At 42.5% G+C, this 18473-nt stretch overlaps 1 protein-coding gene across 1 annotated transcript; it reads left to right on the forward strand.

The window, feature by feature from the left end:
* The first annotated feature begins 17070 nt into the window (after nucleotides 1-17070).
* On the forward strand, nucleotides 17071-18128 carry LOC138226272 (zinc finger C2HC domain-containing protein 1C-like). The gene is made up of 2 exons (XM_069186263.1): nucleotides 17071-17411; nucleotides 17815-18128. Exons 1-2 carry the CDS (start codon nucleotides 17175-17177, stop codon nucleotides 18061-18063), a joined length of 486 nt encoding a protein of 161 aa, XP_069042364.1. The 5' UTR covers nucleotides 17071-17174; the 3' UTR covers nucleotides 18064-18128.
* The last annotated feature ends 345 nt before the right edge of the window (nucleotides 18129-18473 follow it).

Consider the following 18473-nt stretch of genomic DNA (forward strand, 5'->3'; position numbering starts at 1 on the left):
GAAAAAAATGATCGCCATGTACAATCGGCGGCAGGAGGCAGCTCTACAGAAGATGAGAAAATGTTTCCAATATGTCAAATACGCTGCGGAGAAGAAGATGGGGAACAGCTATCGCTTCCAAGCCCAACAGGGCCCCCGAGAAGAACATTGTGGGGTATGATCGGTCTTACCCCCTGAAGCCTATGGGTAACAGGAAAGTCTCCGGCCCTGGTGAGGTTCGGGCTGTGGACCGCCCGGACGCACAGAGTGATTCCTTGTTTGCCCCCACCCCGCCTCAGGATGGTCATGAGAGGCCCTGCGAGAGGCCGGGCAGGAGGGGCTCAAGAGTACGCAAACCTAAGGACAGGACTGTCCTCCCCATGGTGGCGACCCCTCCAGGGCAATGCCCTTCTCATGCCAATGGGAAGGAGCACTTTCAGTTGCAAGAGGAGCTACGAAAAGTGGCCGAGGCAGAGGCCGCGCTGAAGGAGGAGCATCGCCGGAGGGAGGCCAGCCTGCAGGATGAGATGCGCCGGAAGGAGGCCATGATGAAGGACGAGATTCGCCAGAAGGAGGCCATGATGCAGGCGAAGCTCTTCAGAGCTCAGGAGGAGCTGAGGATGGTTCCGAGAGAGATGGAAGACTCCAGAGAGGTGGCCGGAAGGGAAAATAGAGGCGAGGCAGAGCGAGCTTTGCCCCAGAGGACCATGGGCCAACCACCGCTCTAAGGCCGTGCCTCTTCTGACCTGCAGAATGGAGAAGCAAAAAGCCTTCACTCCAAGGAAAGCCCTTCTTATCAGAGGAGACAACCTTGATTATGGTTCTCCAATGGAAGATGGCGGATGCGCAGAATCGCACTTTCCCTCTGCGCTTTCCCATCAGGAGAGACGTCAAGTGAGCCCTTGCAGCCGTGGGCTAGAAGACGTCCCCTGTGGAAGGAGAAAGTATCTCAAGAAAGCAAGGCTCCCTGAAAGCGACGTGTCAGCGGCACAGGCCGCGCAGGGCCACTTCAGAAATAACACCACATGTCTGGATGAACAAACTCTGTCAGTGGAAAACAGATATTTGTCCCCTACAAGTCTGATGTGCCCTACCGCTGAGCAATTTCCATATGAGAATAGCCAGAGTGGAAACTCTCAGCTGGTGCCCTGTGAACTGTGTCACGGGAAGTTTGCTGTAGAGAGGCTGGAGAAACACAGCAAGATCTGCAAGAAGCTTCAGAATTCAAAGAGGAAGGTTTTTGACTCTTTCAAGCACAGGGCCAAGGGAACAGAACTGGAGACATACATCCATAAGAAGAAGGTTAAACCGCCAATCGTGGTAAGGGCTATCCTTAAACTCTTTCCAAGCTTCCCTTTTTTTCTCCTAGAGTCAGACTCAGCTTATAAATCAATGTAGACAATAAATAAGTGTTTTATGAAGTACTCTTCTGAAAAACTGCCGCAAAGGCACATTTGCCAGACAGAATAAATGTGTCTTAGTGACTTCTGAATTCTGTTGTAAAAATCTACATATCAAGCAAATAGCACTCACAGGAAACAAAACCATAACTACGTAAATTGTACTCTCTACCCAATGACCTGAAAAGTGGCCCCAGAAAGCTACGTTATTACTGTATTGATATTTTCTTGCCTTGTGAATGGTTTGCGACCAGACTGTGTACGCAGTGCTAGTCTGGACTTTTTCTGGAAGCTGTTTTATTGGTTTCATTTCCTGTTCCCAGCTGAGAAAGAACAACTGGAGGCAGAAGCACGAGGATTTCATTCGGAGCATCAAACAGGCCAGGGAGGTGCAGCAGGTGATCACGCAAGGAGGGAAAGTTGTGAACCTGCCCCAGCCCCCCGCGAATCCAAACCCCGACTACGTGCCCTGCCCTCACTGCGGCCGGCGCTTTGCCCCCAGGCCGGCACAGAGGCACATCCCCAAGTGTCAGCACATCAGGAGCCGCCCTCCTCCTCCTCCTCGCAGATGAAAACTGATGTGAAGAAGAGCAAAAGAGTCATGATCTTGGCTCACGACTCACGTCCTGCTTTTTCTTTTTAGAAACACATTTAGCACAGTTCATCCGTATGATGATGAAAAAAAAATGTTACCTTATTTTAATTAAATGATTTTTTTTTGGTGGACTGGTGTTTGCGTAGCTGTGGTTATTTCAGTTTTTCTCTTATCATTCATTCACCTTGACCTCCTAAAAATATTTTTTCAACCTGGAACGTACAATTAGCAGGCAATAGAACAGGTCACATTGGTCTTGGAACCATCAAAAAGCAGTATTCACACATTCTCGGCATCAATTTTCCTTAAAAACAACTGAAAAAGCAAGGTAAAGAGTGATTGATTTTTTTAATGAAAGTTATTTGATTTAATTTATTTAATTTTCATAATATTTGAAATATGTTGGGATTAATGTGACTCAATATTATCTGCAGCTCTTACACTCCAGGCACCTGATAAAGTGGAACGCAGTGTCTTTGCCTTACATGGCGCTCAGCTCTTCCTCAATCCCAGCAGAAGCACCAGCAGAAGCAGCAGCCTCCGGGTCCTGCCTCATGCACAGCTTAAAATGCAACACCAAGTAATACAACAAACAACAGGGAAAACCATTCACGATCAGACACATCCGTTGATTGCTGGCTCTCAGTAAAGGGACATTGCATCATTACATCACAAAATAGACTACATTTCAAGGTTAAAGAATTACCATGTTCTGCGATTCAGAACGAGGCAGCAAAACTTCCTATAATCTGTTGTGGCCCTATGACATTGTAAAGGAGCAGGCTTGTGAATACATCTCGTTTAATCCAATGGAAATATAACTCTCAACTTTTTTACGTTTTTGCCAATAAATAATACTACATTGTTAACTCTGCATAAAGAACCTTGGAATGGAACGTTTTTTGCAGTGAAATGTTTGCTGCATAACCTATACCCTTTCTCTCCTACATCACATTGCATTAGTCATTACAGTGATTAGTGAGCAGGAAGGGCTGCATCACATCGCAATTTGTGTGGAACTTGAATGCGAATTTGTTACAACATGGCGTAACTTACAGTCCTTTCACAAAATTCATGATTTTGTGCTCAATTTTGAGTTTGTAAAGTTTTTCTAAAATGTCAATGATTTTATTTTGTGACTGAAATTAAATAATTTTGTGTCTGCAAAATTGGGACTGTAGTTCCACCTTAACCTACTAGTACTGTATGTCTTTGGACTGTGGGAAGAAACTGGAGCACCTGGAAGAAATCCACACAAATGAAGGGAGAACATACAATTCCATCCAGACTGCACCCCAGGAATTGAACCCAGGACCCCAGATCTGTGAACCACAGTGCCAGCTCATTGCTATAGTCACTATAATTAATGTCAAAACTCATTTGCAAATGAGCAGCCTGGGATCCAAAAGGATCAAGACAAGGATCCAAACAAAGCACTATCCCAAAGCTTGGCTTTGTACCGTATATAATACAGGGCTTGATGCAGAAGGCAGATAATCAAAGTCCATGCAATAATTGCTAAGGGAAAGTGACTTTGTGTTCTTGGAGGGAAGTCACTCAACATGGAGCTGTGTTAGTGAAATGATTGTTCTGATGTACGGCTGATGTCCAAACACTGAAAACATGATTGTGTATGCAATCGCACTCCTGAGCTCCATTGGGTATGGTTAAAATAACTTTTTATAGTTCATCACATTCAAAGTGTGTGTACTTGATGAAAGTGTAACACGCATTTGGAGGAGTTATTCAGGATTTTCTTTCATTCAACTATTTCAAGACCCATTATTTTCAGATGTTGTAGTATACGTGAATAATGAAAGGCCTTCATATTACACAATGTAGGAATGACTTCGCAGGTGTGAAGAATAAAAGATTAATTCAGCTCACTTTGGGGAGTTTCACAATGGCCCTCCTTATAGAAATGTGGGTTTGATTAAAGGAGTGAAGAAAAAGCACTGAATAATATTTGCTTCTGTAAACGTAATCATCTCAAAATATGGTTGAAGAAATTGAAGAAGGTTAAACATAATCCAAAACGTATAAGGTCAATTTAAGTACAACCAGAATTCTAGTGTTTATGCAATGCATCTGTGGGTTGATATGAAATATGGCCGTACTTAAACTAAACGAGGTTATCGAGAGCATATTCCGAATACGGCTTTGGCCAGTTGTACTGTGAACTGCGAGGACCGTATCTTATCCTGAACTGGCTGTGCGAATACCGTCCTCTGCTGGCAGAAGGAATAGATTACAACGGCACTGTATTGGCGATTAGTCCTATTGCTAGAATATTGAAACAACAAGGAGTCCGCGGAGTCAAGCAATGCTGAATAAACAAGTACCTGAAATTCAATAGGATTTTGTGTATTGATTACAAATAGGTGTGGAATTCTCATGTACAGTGGCATTCATGGATTCCTTACACAAGCAGCAGTTGTTATGATGCTTTCGTAATCTGAATATAAATCTGTTATCTACTTAAAACTGTAATTATTGAATAGATTAATGTCTTTGAAATGCTTCATTAACTGGGCAGTTTCCATGTTTGGAAATGTTTTTATTTTGATTGCTGATTGCTAGATACTGTATGTTTAATAGGCATGCTGTTAATATTTTCTACAAGAGCCAAATAAGACAGTTATGCTGTAGTAAGTTCTATATAAGTTATATAACATAAGTTATATTTTGTTCTGAGGTCAATTTGAATCTCATACTAAATAACTGGTGTCCTTTTATCTGAGAAACACTACCTGATTGATCACCTGATGCCTAGAAATTAGCATGCACAGTAGCCCAGCGTTTAGCATTGCTAGCTCACAGTGCTGAGGCCCTGGGTACACTTCTGGACCTGGGGTGCTATCTGTATGGAGCTTGTATGTTCTCCCCATGTTTGCATGAGTTTGCTTTGGGTGCTCCGGCTTCCTCCCACAGTTCAAAGAAATACTGGTAGGTTAATTGGCTTCTGGGATAATTGGTGAGTGTCTGTGTCTTCCCTGCATTGGACTACCATCCAGTCCCAGGTATCTCCTGCTTATTACTTTCTGAGGCTCTGGCTCCCCCGTGACCCCCCGACCCCCTGACCCCCTGACCCTGAATTGGATGAAGCGGTTAGAAAATGGGTGGTTTCTGTTATGCTCTGGTCATGCTCTGCCATAGCAACAACTTGTAAAAAATGCAGATGCTAGGATTTAACTCAAAGAAGGAGCTCAGATCACTGTGTTGGCATCACTGTACAGGTGTCCGGTGTGTTTTAGAACATATGTTAAAATCTTATTTACTAACTTCTAGACTTTTTACCCCCCATATCAGTCTGCAGGTGCACAGTGGTCTGTGGACACCCTCCTTGCTCTGTCGTAAAACAGGAAATAAAAAGCAACTGGTTTTGACTTTAATGCACTGAGACTGTGGAACTCACAGAACTCTCTTGTCAGAAAGGCAGCTTCTAACAGCTTTTAAGTGAAGACTAAGAACACTTTTCTATTTTATTAAAATAGATTATATATGTTTTGTTTAAATATATGTTATAAATGTTAAAACGACAGCTCGTATAAGCTTGTATTTTTACCTTTCGATCATTTTTAGAATTGCTTTGAGTTGCTTTTACCATGATAAACTGTACAAAATATGAGGTGTTGAACTTGTCAAAAGTTTTAAAGCGCTTTATGACGTAAAGTGTGATGACAGTCCTTGGCGGTCTATGTAACAATTCTTCTTGAAGTAGGTCATCGGGCCAACAGTATATAAACATTACAGCTCAAGTGCTTTTGTATCTGAACGCTTTTAGGTAAGTAATTTAGCAGCTGCGGTATTAATCGTGATTTTAATGGCAAATTCAATTGCAGGTAAAATAAAAATGGCGGATAACTTTCTTTCTAGCTTCGTGAAGCGGTCGCGCCACATTATACATATATACCATAATAAGAAACATAATATGTACAGTAGAATTTTTCACTTTAAGCTGGCATTATCCAGAACCGGGTCAGGGCCCGGACCCGGACCGTGCAGTGTGGTCCGTCGGCCTTCTAAAGATGTTTAGGAGATCGGGGCGCCCTTGGATTTGATTAGAAACTTGCATAATTTCTTAACTTGACCCCATTATCTTAAAAAAAACGGCCAGGCCAAGACCAAAGCATGAAGGCTGCGAGGATCGGGGGACTCTCATTTTTGGTCACAGCGTACAGTAGTAGATCAGTAACCTCTGTTTATCGTGATAACCTTTAATTATTTTCCAGTACTTTTTTAAATGATAAAACACATTGTCTCGCCAGTTTTGCTAAAGATACGGTTTTAGTGTTTACGCATAAATTTGTAAGCCGTAGGTTTAAATCTCGTGGTCTTATTTTCTGCATTTTCATCGTAAGGGAAGGCGCTCGTTTGCGATTTACGCGCTGAATATTGTAAGCAGAGGAGCCTTAAGGCACAGCCTCGCCTTAACACCATCGTTTGCATTGTCATTGTCATCCAGAAAAGCAGTCGTAAGAAAATGAATCTGTGGCGGCTCCGAACATTAAAAAAACTATATCTAGACTGCAAATACATCCCAATCTTACTATCAACACGTTTTAAGAGCCCTCTCCTTTCCACCGGTATACAAGCTAAGAGAGAAATATTGGAAATCCCATCTGAAGTAGCCCTCGTCTCACCTTCGGAGCTGTGAGCGATGGGGATCATAATTAAAAGGGGTACAGTTACTTTGAAAATGTGTATGTGATACTTAAATTTAAATAAAATAAAAAGATAAATTATATAACACAGACTGCTATCTATGTCCATGTGTTTAAGACGTATGAATCGGTTTTAAAACAGGCACACCCCTTTACTTCTCACAAATCCGACTGGAGTCTCAGTCCGTCGTCGCGATGAATTAGGAGCTCAGATGTAGGCTAAGTGATTGCAATTTACTTATTTAAAAGAACCACTTCAAATCAAAAGGGAGACATTTTGTAATGGTAGTTATCGTATTATAGTATACGATAACTGTATACGTAGTATACGTAATTGTAGATATACAGTACATAAAGGGTATGAATAGGTGTGAGCTTTTACTGTATATTTAATATTTTATCTGACCCACTTGTAGAAACCGCCTACTCAGATTTATTTAAGTGGTCTGCCACCATAAAGACAGAAAAATATAATGACACCCTGTTACATTAACTGTAAAATAAACGCCGTAACTGCGGCCATATGAAAATTTGGATAAAGATTATACAAACATCCTAAGGAGCTCTATGACATATGAGCGTCGTAATAATGGTTGGTGACCTGACGTAACAGTGCTCCCTGAATTACGTGATCTGTATATACCCAAATACAGATATATCACATAGGGAGATGCAGTCAAACATTGCATTGCTATCGTCGTGGTGAACTATTTCTCCGCTGTTTAAAACTTGTTTGGTAAGTGTCATCAAATATGCTTGTCAATTTGTAGCGAAATCGATATACTGTATCATAATCCTTCAGCTATCTATAATGTAGTGAAACGGCTAATTAATATTGATCAATTCCCTTATTCACAGTGACTTTTGCTCAAACCCCTGTTGCATAATGGGTTAATTTTATATAAAAAAACATTTATATCATAGATATAATACAAGCTTTGAAATGAAATAGCACATTTCCAGGTTTCAGTTAAACATTTTTAAAAAAGCTCATGACTTTAAGCATTCTGAACATTGAGAATGTTATTTGGGAAACAAATGTTTATTATAATGTTTATGTTTAGGATCTGTCTCCTACTGAGTCAGCATGCAGCATTCAACACCATTAGGTTTAATATTAAAAAGTTGTGTATTTCCTGAATTGTTTTTTTTTATTCTTTTCTATTAGACCATACTAGACTGTGCAGGATATCATTTATCATTTTTGCCTTTTCCAGATACCTGGGAAACAAAGCTCATATCTCATTTGCCAATGGAGCCCAGTCCTAAGCCTGGTGCTCTGTCCCCCTCCCCGAAGGACACAGACTCGAATCGACCCGCGCCCTTAAGGCAACAGGATCTGATCTCCACGTACTGCCCGCCTCCCAAGATACAGCTTCTGAAGGACACCTTCCAAGAGAAACTGATGCAGGAAAAGGAGAAAAAAATGATCGCCATGTACAATCGGCGGCAGGAGGCAGCTCTACAGAAGATGAGAAAATGTTTCCAATATGTCAAATACGCTGCGGAGAAGAAGATGGGGAACAGCTATCGCTTCCAAGCCCAACAGGGCCCCCGAGAAGAACATTGTGGGGTATGATCGGTCTTACCCCCTGAAGCCTATGGGTAACAGGAAAGTCTCCGGCCCTGGTGAGGTTCGGGCTGTGGACCGCCCGGACGCACAGAGTGATTCCTTGTTTGCCCCCACCCCGCCTCAGGATGGTCATGAGAGGCCCTGCGAGAGGCCGGGCAGGAGGGGCTCAAGAGTACGCAAACCTAAGGACAGGACTGTCCTCCCCATGGTGGCGACCCCTCCAGGGCAATGCCCTTCTCATGCCAATGGGAAGGAGCACTTTCAGTTGCAAGAGGAGCTACGAAAAGTGGCCGAGGCAGAGGCCGCGCTGAAGGAGGAGCATCGCCGGAGGGAGGCCAGCCTGCAGGATGAGATGCGCCGGAAGGAGGCCATGATGAAGGACGAGATTCGCCAGAAGGAGGCCATGATGCAGGCGAAGCTCTTCAGAGCTCAGGAGGAGCTGAGGATGGTTCCGAGAGAGATGGAAGACTCCAGAGAGGTGGCCGGAAGGGAAAATAGAGGCGAGGCAGAGCGAGCTTTGCCCCAGAGGACCATGGGCCAACCACCGCTCTAAGGCCGTGCCTCTTCTGACCTGCAGAATGGAGAAGCAAAAAGCCTTCACTCCAAGGAAAGCCCTTCCTATCAGAGGAGACAACCTTGATTATGGTTCTCCAATGGAAGATGGCGGATGCGCAGAATCGCACTTTCCCTCTGCGCTTTCCCATCAGGAGAGACGTCAAGTGAGCCCTTGCAGCCGTGGGCTAGAAGACGTCCCCTGTGGAAGGAGAAAGTATCTCAAGAAAGCAAGGCTCCCTGAAAGCGACGTGTCAGCGGCACAGGCCGCGCAGGGCCACTTCAGAAATAAGACCACATGTCTGGATGAACAAACTCTGTCAGTGGAAAACAGATATTTGTCCCCTACAAGTCTGATGTGCCCTACCGCTGAGCAATTTCCATATGAGAATAGCCAGAGTGGAAACCCTCAGCTGGTGCCCTGTGAACTGTGTCACGGGAAGTTTGCTGTAGAGAGGCTGGAGAAACACAGCAAGATCTGCAAGAAGCTTCAGAATTCAAAGAGGAAGGTTTTTGACTCTTTCAAGCACAGGGCCAAGGGAACAGAACTGGAGACATACATCCATAAGAAGAAGGTTAAACCGCCAATCGTGGTAAGGGCTATCCTTAAACTCTTTCCAAGCTTCCCTTTTTTTCTCCTAGAGTCAGACTCAGCTTATAAATCAATGTAGACAATAAATAAGTGTTTTATGAAGTACTCTTCTGAAAAACTGCCGCAAAGGCACATTTGCCAGACAGAATAAATGTGTCTTAGTGACTTCTGAATTCTGTTGTAAAAATCTACATATCAAGCAAATAGCACTCACAGGAAACAAAACCATAACTACGTAAATTGTACTCTCTACCCAATGACCTGAAAAGTGGCCCCAGAAAGCTACGTTATTACTGTATTGATATTTTCTTGCCTTGTGAATGGTTTGCGACCAGACTGTGTACGCAGTGCTAGTCTGGACTTTTTCTGGAAGCTGTTTTATTGGTTTCATTTCCTGTTCCCAGCTGAGAAAGAACAACTGGAGGCAGAAGCACGAGGATTTCATTCGGAGCATCAAACAGGCCAGGGAGGTGCAGCAGGTGATCACGCAAGGAGGGAAAGTTGTGAACCTGCCCCAGCCCCCCGCGAATCCAAACCCCGACTACGTGCCCTGCCCTCACTGCGGCCGGCGCTTTGCCCCCAGGCCGGCACAGAGGCACATCCCCAAGTGTCAGCACATCAGGAGCCGCCCTCCTCCTCCTCCTCGCAGATGAAAATTGATGTGAAGAAGAGCAAAAGAGTCATGATCTTGGCTCACGACTCACGTCCTGCTTTTTCTTTTTAGAAACACATTTAGCACAGTTCATCCGTATGATGATGAAAAAAAAATGTTACCTTATTTTAATTAAATGATTTTTTTTTGGTGGACTGGTGTTTGCGTAGCTGTGGTTATTTCAGTTTTTCTCTTATCATTCATTCACCTTGACCTCCTAAAAATATTTTTTCAACCTGGAACGTACAATTAGCAGGCAATAGAACAGGTCACATTGGTCTTGGAACCATCAAAAAGCAGTATTCACACATTCTCGGCATCAATTTTCCTTAAAAACAACTGAAAAAGCAAGGTAAAGAGTGATTGATTTTTTTAATGAAAGTTATTTGATTTAATTTATTTAATTTTCATAATATTTGAAATATGTTGGGATTAATGTGACTCAATATTATCTGCAGCTCTTACACTCCAGGCACCTGATAAAGTGGAACGCAGTGTCTTTGCCTTACATGGCGCTCAGCTCTTCCTCAATCCCAGCAGAAGCACCAGCAGAAGCAGCAGCCTCCGGGTCCTGCCTCATGCACAGCTTAAAATGCAACACCAAGTAATACAACAAACAACAGGGAAAACCATTCACGATCAGACACATCCGTTGATTGCTGGCTCTCAGTAAAGGGACATTGCATCATTACATCACAAAATAGACTACATTTCAAGGTTAAAGAATTACCATGTTCTGCGATTCAGAACGAGGCAGCAAAACTTCCTATAATCTGTTGTGGCCCTATGACATTGTAAAGGAGCAGGCTTGTGAATACATCTCGTTTAATCCAATGGAAATATAACTCTCAACTTTTTTACGTTTTTGCCAATAAATAATACTACATTGTTAACTCTGCATAAAGAACCTTGGAATGGAACGTTTTTTGCAGTGAAATGTTTGCTGCATAACCTATACCCTTTCTCTCCTACATCACATTGCATTAGTCATTACAGTGATTAGTGAGCAGGAAGGGCTGCATCACATCGCAATTTGTGTGGAACTTGAATGCGAATTTGTTACAACATGGCGTAACTTACAGTCCTTTCACAAAATTCATGATTTTGTGCTCAATTTTGAGTTTGTAAAGTTTTTCTATAATGTCAATGATTTTATTTTGTGACTGAAATTAAATACTTTTGTGTCTGCAAAATTGGGACTGTAGTTCCACCTTAACCTACTAGTACTGTATGTCTTTGGACTGTGGGAAGAAACTGGAGCACCTGGAAGAAATCCACACAAATGAAGGGAGAACATACAATTCCATCCAGACTGCACCCCAGGAATTGAACCCAGGACCCCAGCTCTGTGAACCACAGTGCCAGCTCATTGCTATAGTCACTATAATTAATGTCAAAACTCATTTGCAAATGAGCAGCCTGGGATCCAAAAGGATCAAGACAAGGATCCAAACAAAGCACTATCCCAAAGCTTGGCTTTGTACCGTATATAATACAGGGCTTGATGCAGAAGGCAGATAATCAAAGTCCATGCAATAATTGCTAAGGGAAAGTGACTTTGTGTTCTTGGAGGGAAGTCACTCAACATGGAGCTGTGTTAGTGAAATGATTGTTCTGATGTACGGCTGATGTCCAAACACTGAAAACATGATTGTGTATGCAATCGCACACCTGAGCTCCATTGGGTATGGTTAAAATAACTTTTTATAGTTCATCACATTCAAAGTGTGTGTACTTGATGAAAGTGTAACACGCATTTGGAGGAGTTATTCAGGATTTTCTTTCATTCAACTATTTCAAGACCCATTATTTTCAGATGTTGTAGTATACGTGAATAATGAAAGGCCTTCATATTACACAATGAAGGAATGACTTCGCAGGTGTGAAGAATAAAAGATTAATTCAGCTCACTTTGGGGAGTTTCACAATGGCCCTCCTTATAGAAATGTGGGTTTGATTAAAGGAGTGAAGAAAAAGCACTGAATAATATTTGCTTCTGTAAACGTAATCATCTCAAAATATGGTTGAAGAAATTGAAGAAGGTTAAACATAATCCAAAACGTATAAGGTCAATTTAAGTACAACCAGAATTCTAGTGTTTATGCAATGCATCTGTGGGTTGATATGAAATATGGCCGTACTTAAACTAAACGAGGTTATCGAGAGCATATTCCGAATACGGCTTTGGCCAGTTGTACTGTGAACTGCGAGGACCGTATCTTATCCTGAACTGGCTGTGCGAATACCGTCCTCTGATGGCAGAAGGAATAGATTACAACGGCACTGTATTGGCGATTAGTCCTATTGCTAGAATATTGAAACAACAAGGAGTCCGCGGAGTCAAGCAATGCTGAATAAACAAGTACCTGAAATTCAATAGGATTTTGTGTATTGATTACAAATAGGTGTGGAATTCTCATGTACAGTGGTATTCATGGATTCCTTACACAAGCAGCAGTTGTTATGATGCTTTCGTAATCTGAATATAAATCTGTTATCTACTTAAAACTGTAATTATTGAATAGATTAATGTCTTTGAAATGCTTCATTAACTGGGCAGTTTCCATGTTTGGAAATGTTTTTATTTTGATTGCTGATTGCTAGATACTGTATGTTTAATAGGCATGCTGTTAATATTTTCTACAAGAGCCAAATAAGACAGTTATGCTGTAGTAAGTTCTATATAAGTTATATAACATAAGTTATATTTTGTTCTGAGGTCAATTTGAATCTCATACTAAATAACTGGTGTCCTTTTATCTGAGAAACACTACCTGATTGATCACCTGATGCCTAGAAATTAGCATGCACAGTAGCCCAGCGTTTAGCATTGCTAGCTCACAGTGCTGAGGCCCTGGGTACACTTCTGGACCTGGGGTGCTATCTGTATGGAGCTTGTATGTTCTCCCCATGTTTGCATGAGTTTGCTTTGGGTGCTCCGGCTTCCTCCCACAGTTCAAAGAAATACTGGTAGGTTAATTGGCTTCTGGGATAATTGGTGAGTGTCTGTGTCTTCCCTGCATTGGACTACCATCCAGTCCCAGGTATCTCCTGCTTATTACTTTCTGAGGCTCTGGCTCCCCCGTGACCCCCCGACCCCCTGACCCCCTGACCCTGAATTGGATGAAGCGGTTAGAAAATGGGTGGTTTCTGTTATGCTCTGGTCATGCTCTGCCATAGCAACAACTTGTAAAAAATGCAGATGCTAGGATTTAACTCAAAGAAGGAGCTCAGATCACTGTGTTGGCATCACTGTACAGGTGTCCGGTGTGTTTTAGAACATATGTTAAAATCTTATTTACTAACTTCTAGACTTTTTACCCCCCATATCAGTCTGCAGGTGCACAGTGGTCTGTGGACACCCTCCTTGCTCTGTCGTAAAACAGGAAATAAAAAGCAACTGGTTTTGACTTTAATGCACTGAGACTGTGGAACTCACAGAACTCTCTTGTCAGAAAGGCAGCTTCTAACAGCTTTTAAGTGAAGACTAAGAACACTTTTCTATTTTATTAAAATAGATTATATATGTTTTGTTTAAATATATGTTATAAATGTTAAAACGACAGCTCGTATAAGCTTGTATTTTTACCTTTCGATCATTTTTAGAATTGCTTTGAGTTGCTTTTACCATGATAAACTGTACAAAATATGAGGTGTTGAACTTGTCAAAAGTTTTAAAGCGCTTTATGACGTAAAGTGTGATGACAGTCCTTGGCGGTCTATGTAACAATTCTTCTTGAAGTAGGTCATCGGGCCAACAGTATATAAACATTACAGCTCAAGTGCTTTTGTATCTGAACGCTTTTAGGTAAGTAATTTAGCAGCTGCGGTATTAATCGTGATTTTAATGGCAAATTCAATTGCAGGTAAAATAAAAATGGCGGATAACTTTCTTTCTAGCTTCGTGAAGCAGTCGCGCCACATTATACATATATACCATAATAAGAAACATAATATGTACAGTAGAATTTTTCACTTTAAGCTGGCATTATCCAGAACCGGGTCAGGGAACGGACCCGGACCGTGCAGTGTGGTCCGTCGGCCTTCTAAAGATGTTTAGGAGATCGAGGCGCCCTTGGATTTGATTAGAAACTTGCATAATTTCTTAACTTGACCCCATTATCTTAAAAAAAACGGCCAGGCCAAGACCAAAGCATGAAGGCTGCGAGGATCGGGGGACTCTCATTTTTGGTCACAGCGTACAGTAGTAGATCAGTAACCTCTGTTTATCGTGATAACCTTTAATTATTTTCCAGTACTTTTTTAAATGATAAAACACATTGTCTCGCCAGTTTTGCTAAAGATACGGTTTTAGTGTTTACGCATAAATTTGTAAGCCGTAGGTTTAAATCTCGTGGTCTAATTTTCTGCATTTTCATCGTAAGGGAAGGCGCTCGTTTGCGATTTACGCGCTGAATATTGTAAGCAGAGGAGCCTTAAGGCACAGCCTCGCCTTAACACCATCGTTTGCATTGTCATTGTCATCCAGAAAAGCAGTCGTAAGAAAATGAATCTGTGGCGGCTCCGAACATTAAAAAAACTATATCTAGACTGCAAATACATCCCAATCTTACTATCAACACGTTTTAAGAGCGCTCTCCTTTCCACCGGTATACAAGCTAAGAGAGAAATATTGGAAATCCCATCTGAAGTAGCCCTCGTCTCACCTTCGGAGCTGTGAGCGATGGGGATCATAATTAAAAGGGGTACAGTTACTTTGAAAATGTGTATGTGATACTTAAATTTAAATAAAATAAAAAGATAAATTATATAACACAGACTGCTATCTATGTCCATGTGTTTAAGACGTATGAATCGGTTTTAAAACAGGCACACCCCTTCTCACAAATCCGACTGGAGTCTCAGTCCGTCGTCGCGATGAATTAGGAGCTCAGATGTAGGCTAAGTGATTGCAATTTACTTATTTAAAAGAACCACTTCAAATCAAAAGGGAGACATTTTGTAATGGTAGTTATCGTATTATAGTATACGATAACTGTATACGTAGTATACGTAATTGTAGATATACAGTACATAAAGGGTATGAATAGGTGTGAGCTTTTACTGTATATTTAATATTTTATCTGACCCACTTGTAGAAACTGCCTACTCAGATTTAGTTAAGTGGTCTGCCACCATAAAGACAGAAAAATATAATGACACCCTGTTACATTAACTGTAAAATAAACGCCGTAACTGCGGCCATATGAAAATTTGGATAAAGATTATACAAACATCCTAAGGAGCTCTATGACATATGAGCGTCGTAATAATGGTTGGTGACCTGACGTAACAGTGCTCCCTGAATTACGTGATCTGTATATACCCAAATACAGATATATCACATAGGGAGATGCAGTCAAACATTGCATTGCTATCGTCGTGGTGAACTATTTCTCCGCTGTTTAAAACTTGTTTGGTAAGTGTCATCAAATATGCTTGTCAATTTGTAGCGAAATCGATATACTGTATCATAATCCTTCAGCTATCTATAATGTAGTGAAACGGCTAATTAATATTGATAAATTCCCTTATTCACAGTGACTTTTGCTCAAACCCCTGTTGCATAATGGGTTAATTTTATATAAAAAAACATTTATATCATAGATATAATACAAGCTTTGAAATGAAATAGCACATTTCCAGGTTTCAGTTAAACATTTTTAAAAAAGCTCATGACTTTAAGCATTCTGAACATTGAGAATGTTATTTGGGAAACAAATGTTTATTATAATGTTTATGTTTAGGATCTGTCTCCTACTGAGTCAGCATGCAGCATTCAACACCATTAGGTTTAATATTAAAAAGTTGTGTATTTCCTGAATTGTTTTTTTTTATTCTTTTCTATTAGACCATACTAGACTGTGCAGGATATCATTTATTTGCCATTTTTGCCTTTTCCAGATACCTGGGAAACAAAGCTCATATCTCATTTGCCAATGGAGCCCAGTCCTAAGCCTGGTGCTCTGTCCCCCTCCCCGAAGGACACAGACTCGAATCGACCCGCGCCCTTAAGGCAACAGGATCTGATCTCCACGTACTGCCCGCCTCCCAAGATACAGCTTCTGAAGGACACCTTCCAAGAGAAACTGATGCAGGAAAAGGAGAAAAAAATGATCGCCATGTACAATCGGCGGCAGGAGGCAGCTCTACAGAAGATGAGAAAATGTTTCCAATATGTCAAATACGCTGCGGAGAAGAAGATGGGGAACAGCTATCGCTTCCAAGCCCAACAGGGCCCCGAGAAGAACATTGTGGGGTATGATCGGTCTTACCCCCTGAAGCCTATGGGTAACAGGAAAGTCTCCGGCCCTGGTGAGGTTCGGGCTGTGGACCGCCCGGACGCACAGAGTGATTCCTTGTTTGCCCCCACCCCGCCTCAGGATGGTCATGAGAGGCCCTGCGAGAGGCCGGGCAGGAGGGGCTCAAGAGTACGCAAACCTAAGGACAGGACTGTCCTCCCCATGGTGGCGACCCCTCCAGGGCAATGCCCTTCTCATGCCAATGGGAAGGAGCACTTTCAGTTGCAAGAGGAGCTACGAAAAGTGGCCGAGGCAGAGGCCGCGCTGAAGGAGGAGCATCGCCGGAGGGAGACCAGCCTGCAGGATGAGATGCGCCGGAAGGAGGCCATGATGAAGGACGAGATTCGCCAGAAGGAGGCCATGATGCAGGCGAAGCTCTTCAGAGCTCAGGAGGAGCTGAGGATGGTTCCGAGAGAGATGGAAGACTCCAGAGAGGTGGCCGGAAGGGAAAATAGAGGCGAGGCAGAGCGAGCTTTGCCCCAGAGGACCATGGGCCAACCACCGCTCTAAGGCCGTGCCTCTTCTGACCTGCAGAATGGAGAAGCAAAAAGCCTTCACTCCAAGGAAAGCCCTTCCTATCAGAGGAGACAACCTTGATTATGGTTCTCCAATGGAAGATGGCGGATGCGCAGAATCGCACTTTCCCTCTGCGCTTTCCCATCAGGAGAGACGTCAAGTGAGCCCTTGCAGCCGTGGGCTAGAAGACGTCCCCTGTGGAAGGAGAAAGTATCTCAAGAAAGCAAGGCTCCCTGAAAGCGACGTGTCAGCGGCACAGGCCGCGCAGGGCCACTTCAGAAATAACACCACATGTCTGGATGAACAAACTCTGTCAGTGGAAAACAGATATTTGTCCCCTACAAGTCTGATGTGCCCTACCGCTGAGCAATTTCCATATGAGAATAGCCAGAGTGGAAACCCTCAGCTGGTGCCCTGTGAACTGTGTCACGGGAAGTTTGCTGTAGAGAGGCTGGAGAAACACAGCAAGATCTGCAAGAAGCTTCAGAATTCAAAGAGGAAGGTTTTTGACTCTTTCAAGCACAGGGCCAAGGGAACAGAACTGGAGACATACATCCATAAGAAGAAGGTTAAACCGCCAATCGTGGTAAGGGCTATCCTTAAACTCTTTCCAAGCTTCCCTTTTTTTCTCCTAGAGTCAGACTCAGCTTATAAATCAATGTAAACAATAAATAAGTGTTTTATGAAGTACTCTTCTGAAAAACTGCCGCAAAGGCACATTTGCCAGACAGAATAAATGTGTCTTAGTGACTTCTGAATTCTGTTGTAAAAATCTACATATCAAGCAAATAGCACTCACAGGAAACAAAACCATAACTACGTAAATTGTACTCTCTACCCAATAACCTAAAAGGTGGCCCCAGAAAGCTACGTTATTACTGTATTGATATTTTCTTGCCTTGTGAATGGTTTGCGACCAGACTGTGTACGCAGTGCTAGTCTGGACTTTTTCTGGAAGCTGTTTTATTGGTTTCATTTCCTGTTCCCAGCTGAGAAAGCACAACTGGAGGCAGAAGCACGAGGATTTCATTCGGAGCATCAAACAGGCCAGGGAGGTGCAGCAGGTGATCACGCAAGGAGGGAAAGTTGTGAACCTGCCCCAGCCCCCCGCGAATCCAAACCCCGACTACGTGCCCTGCCCTCACTGCGGCCGGCGCTTTGCCCCCAGGCCGGCACAGAGGCACATCCCCAAGTGTCAGCACATCAGGAGCCGCCCTCCTCCTCCTCCTCGCAGATGAAAACTGATGTGAAGAAGAGCAAAAGAGTCATGATCTTGGCTCAGGACTCACGTCCTGCTTTTTCTTTTTAGAAACACATTTAGCACAGTTCATCCGTATGATGATGAAAAAAAAATGTTACCTTATTTTAATTAAATGATTTTTTTTTGGTGGACTGGTGTTTGCGTTGCTGTGGTTATTTCATTTTTTCTCTTATCATTCATACACCTTGACCTCCTAAAAATAATTTTTCAACCTGGAACGTACAATTAGCAGGCAATAGAACAGGTCACATTGGTCTTGGAACCATCAAAAAGCAGTATTCACACATTCTCGGCATCAATTTTCCTTAAAAACAACTGAAAAAGCAAGGTAAAGAGTGATTGATTTTTTTAATGAAAGTTATTTGATTTAATTTATTTAATTTTCAT

This window comes from Lepisosteus oculatus, unplaced genomic scaffold (genome assembly GCF_040954835.1).
Source record: "Lepisosteus oculatus isolate fLepOcu1 unplaced genomic scaffold, fLepOcu1.hap2 HAP2_SCAFFOLD_122, whole genome shotgun sequence".
Lineage (NCBI taxonomy): Eukaryota > Metazoa > Chordata > Actinopteri > Semionotiformes > Lepisosteidae > Lepisosteus > Lepisosteus oculatus.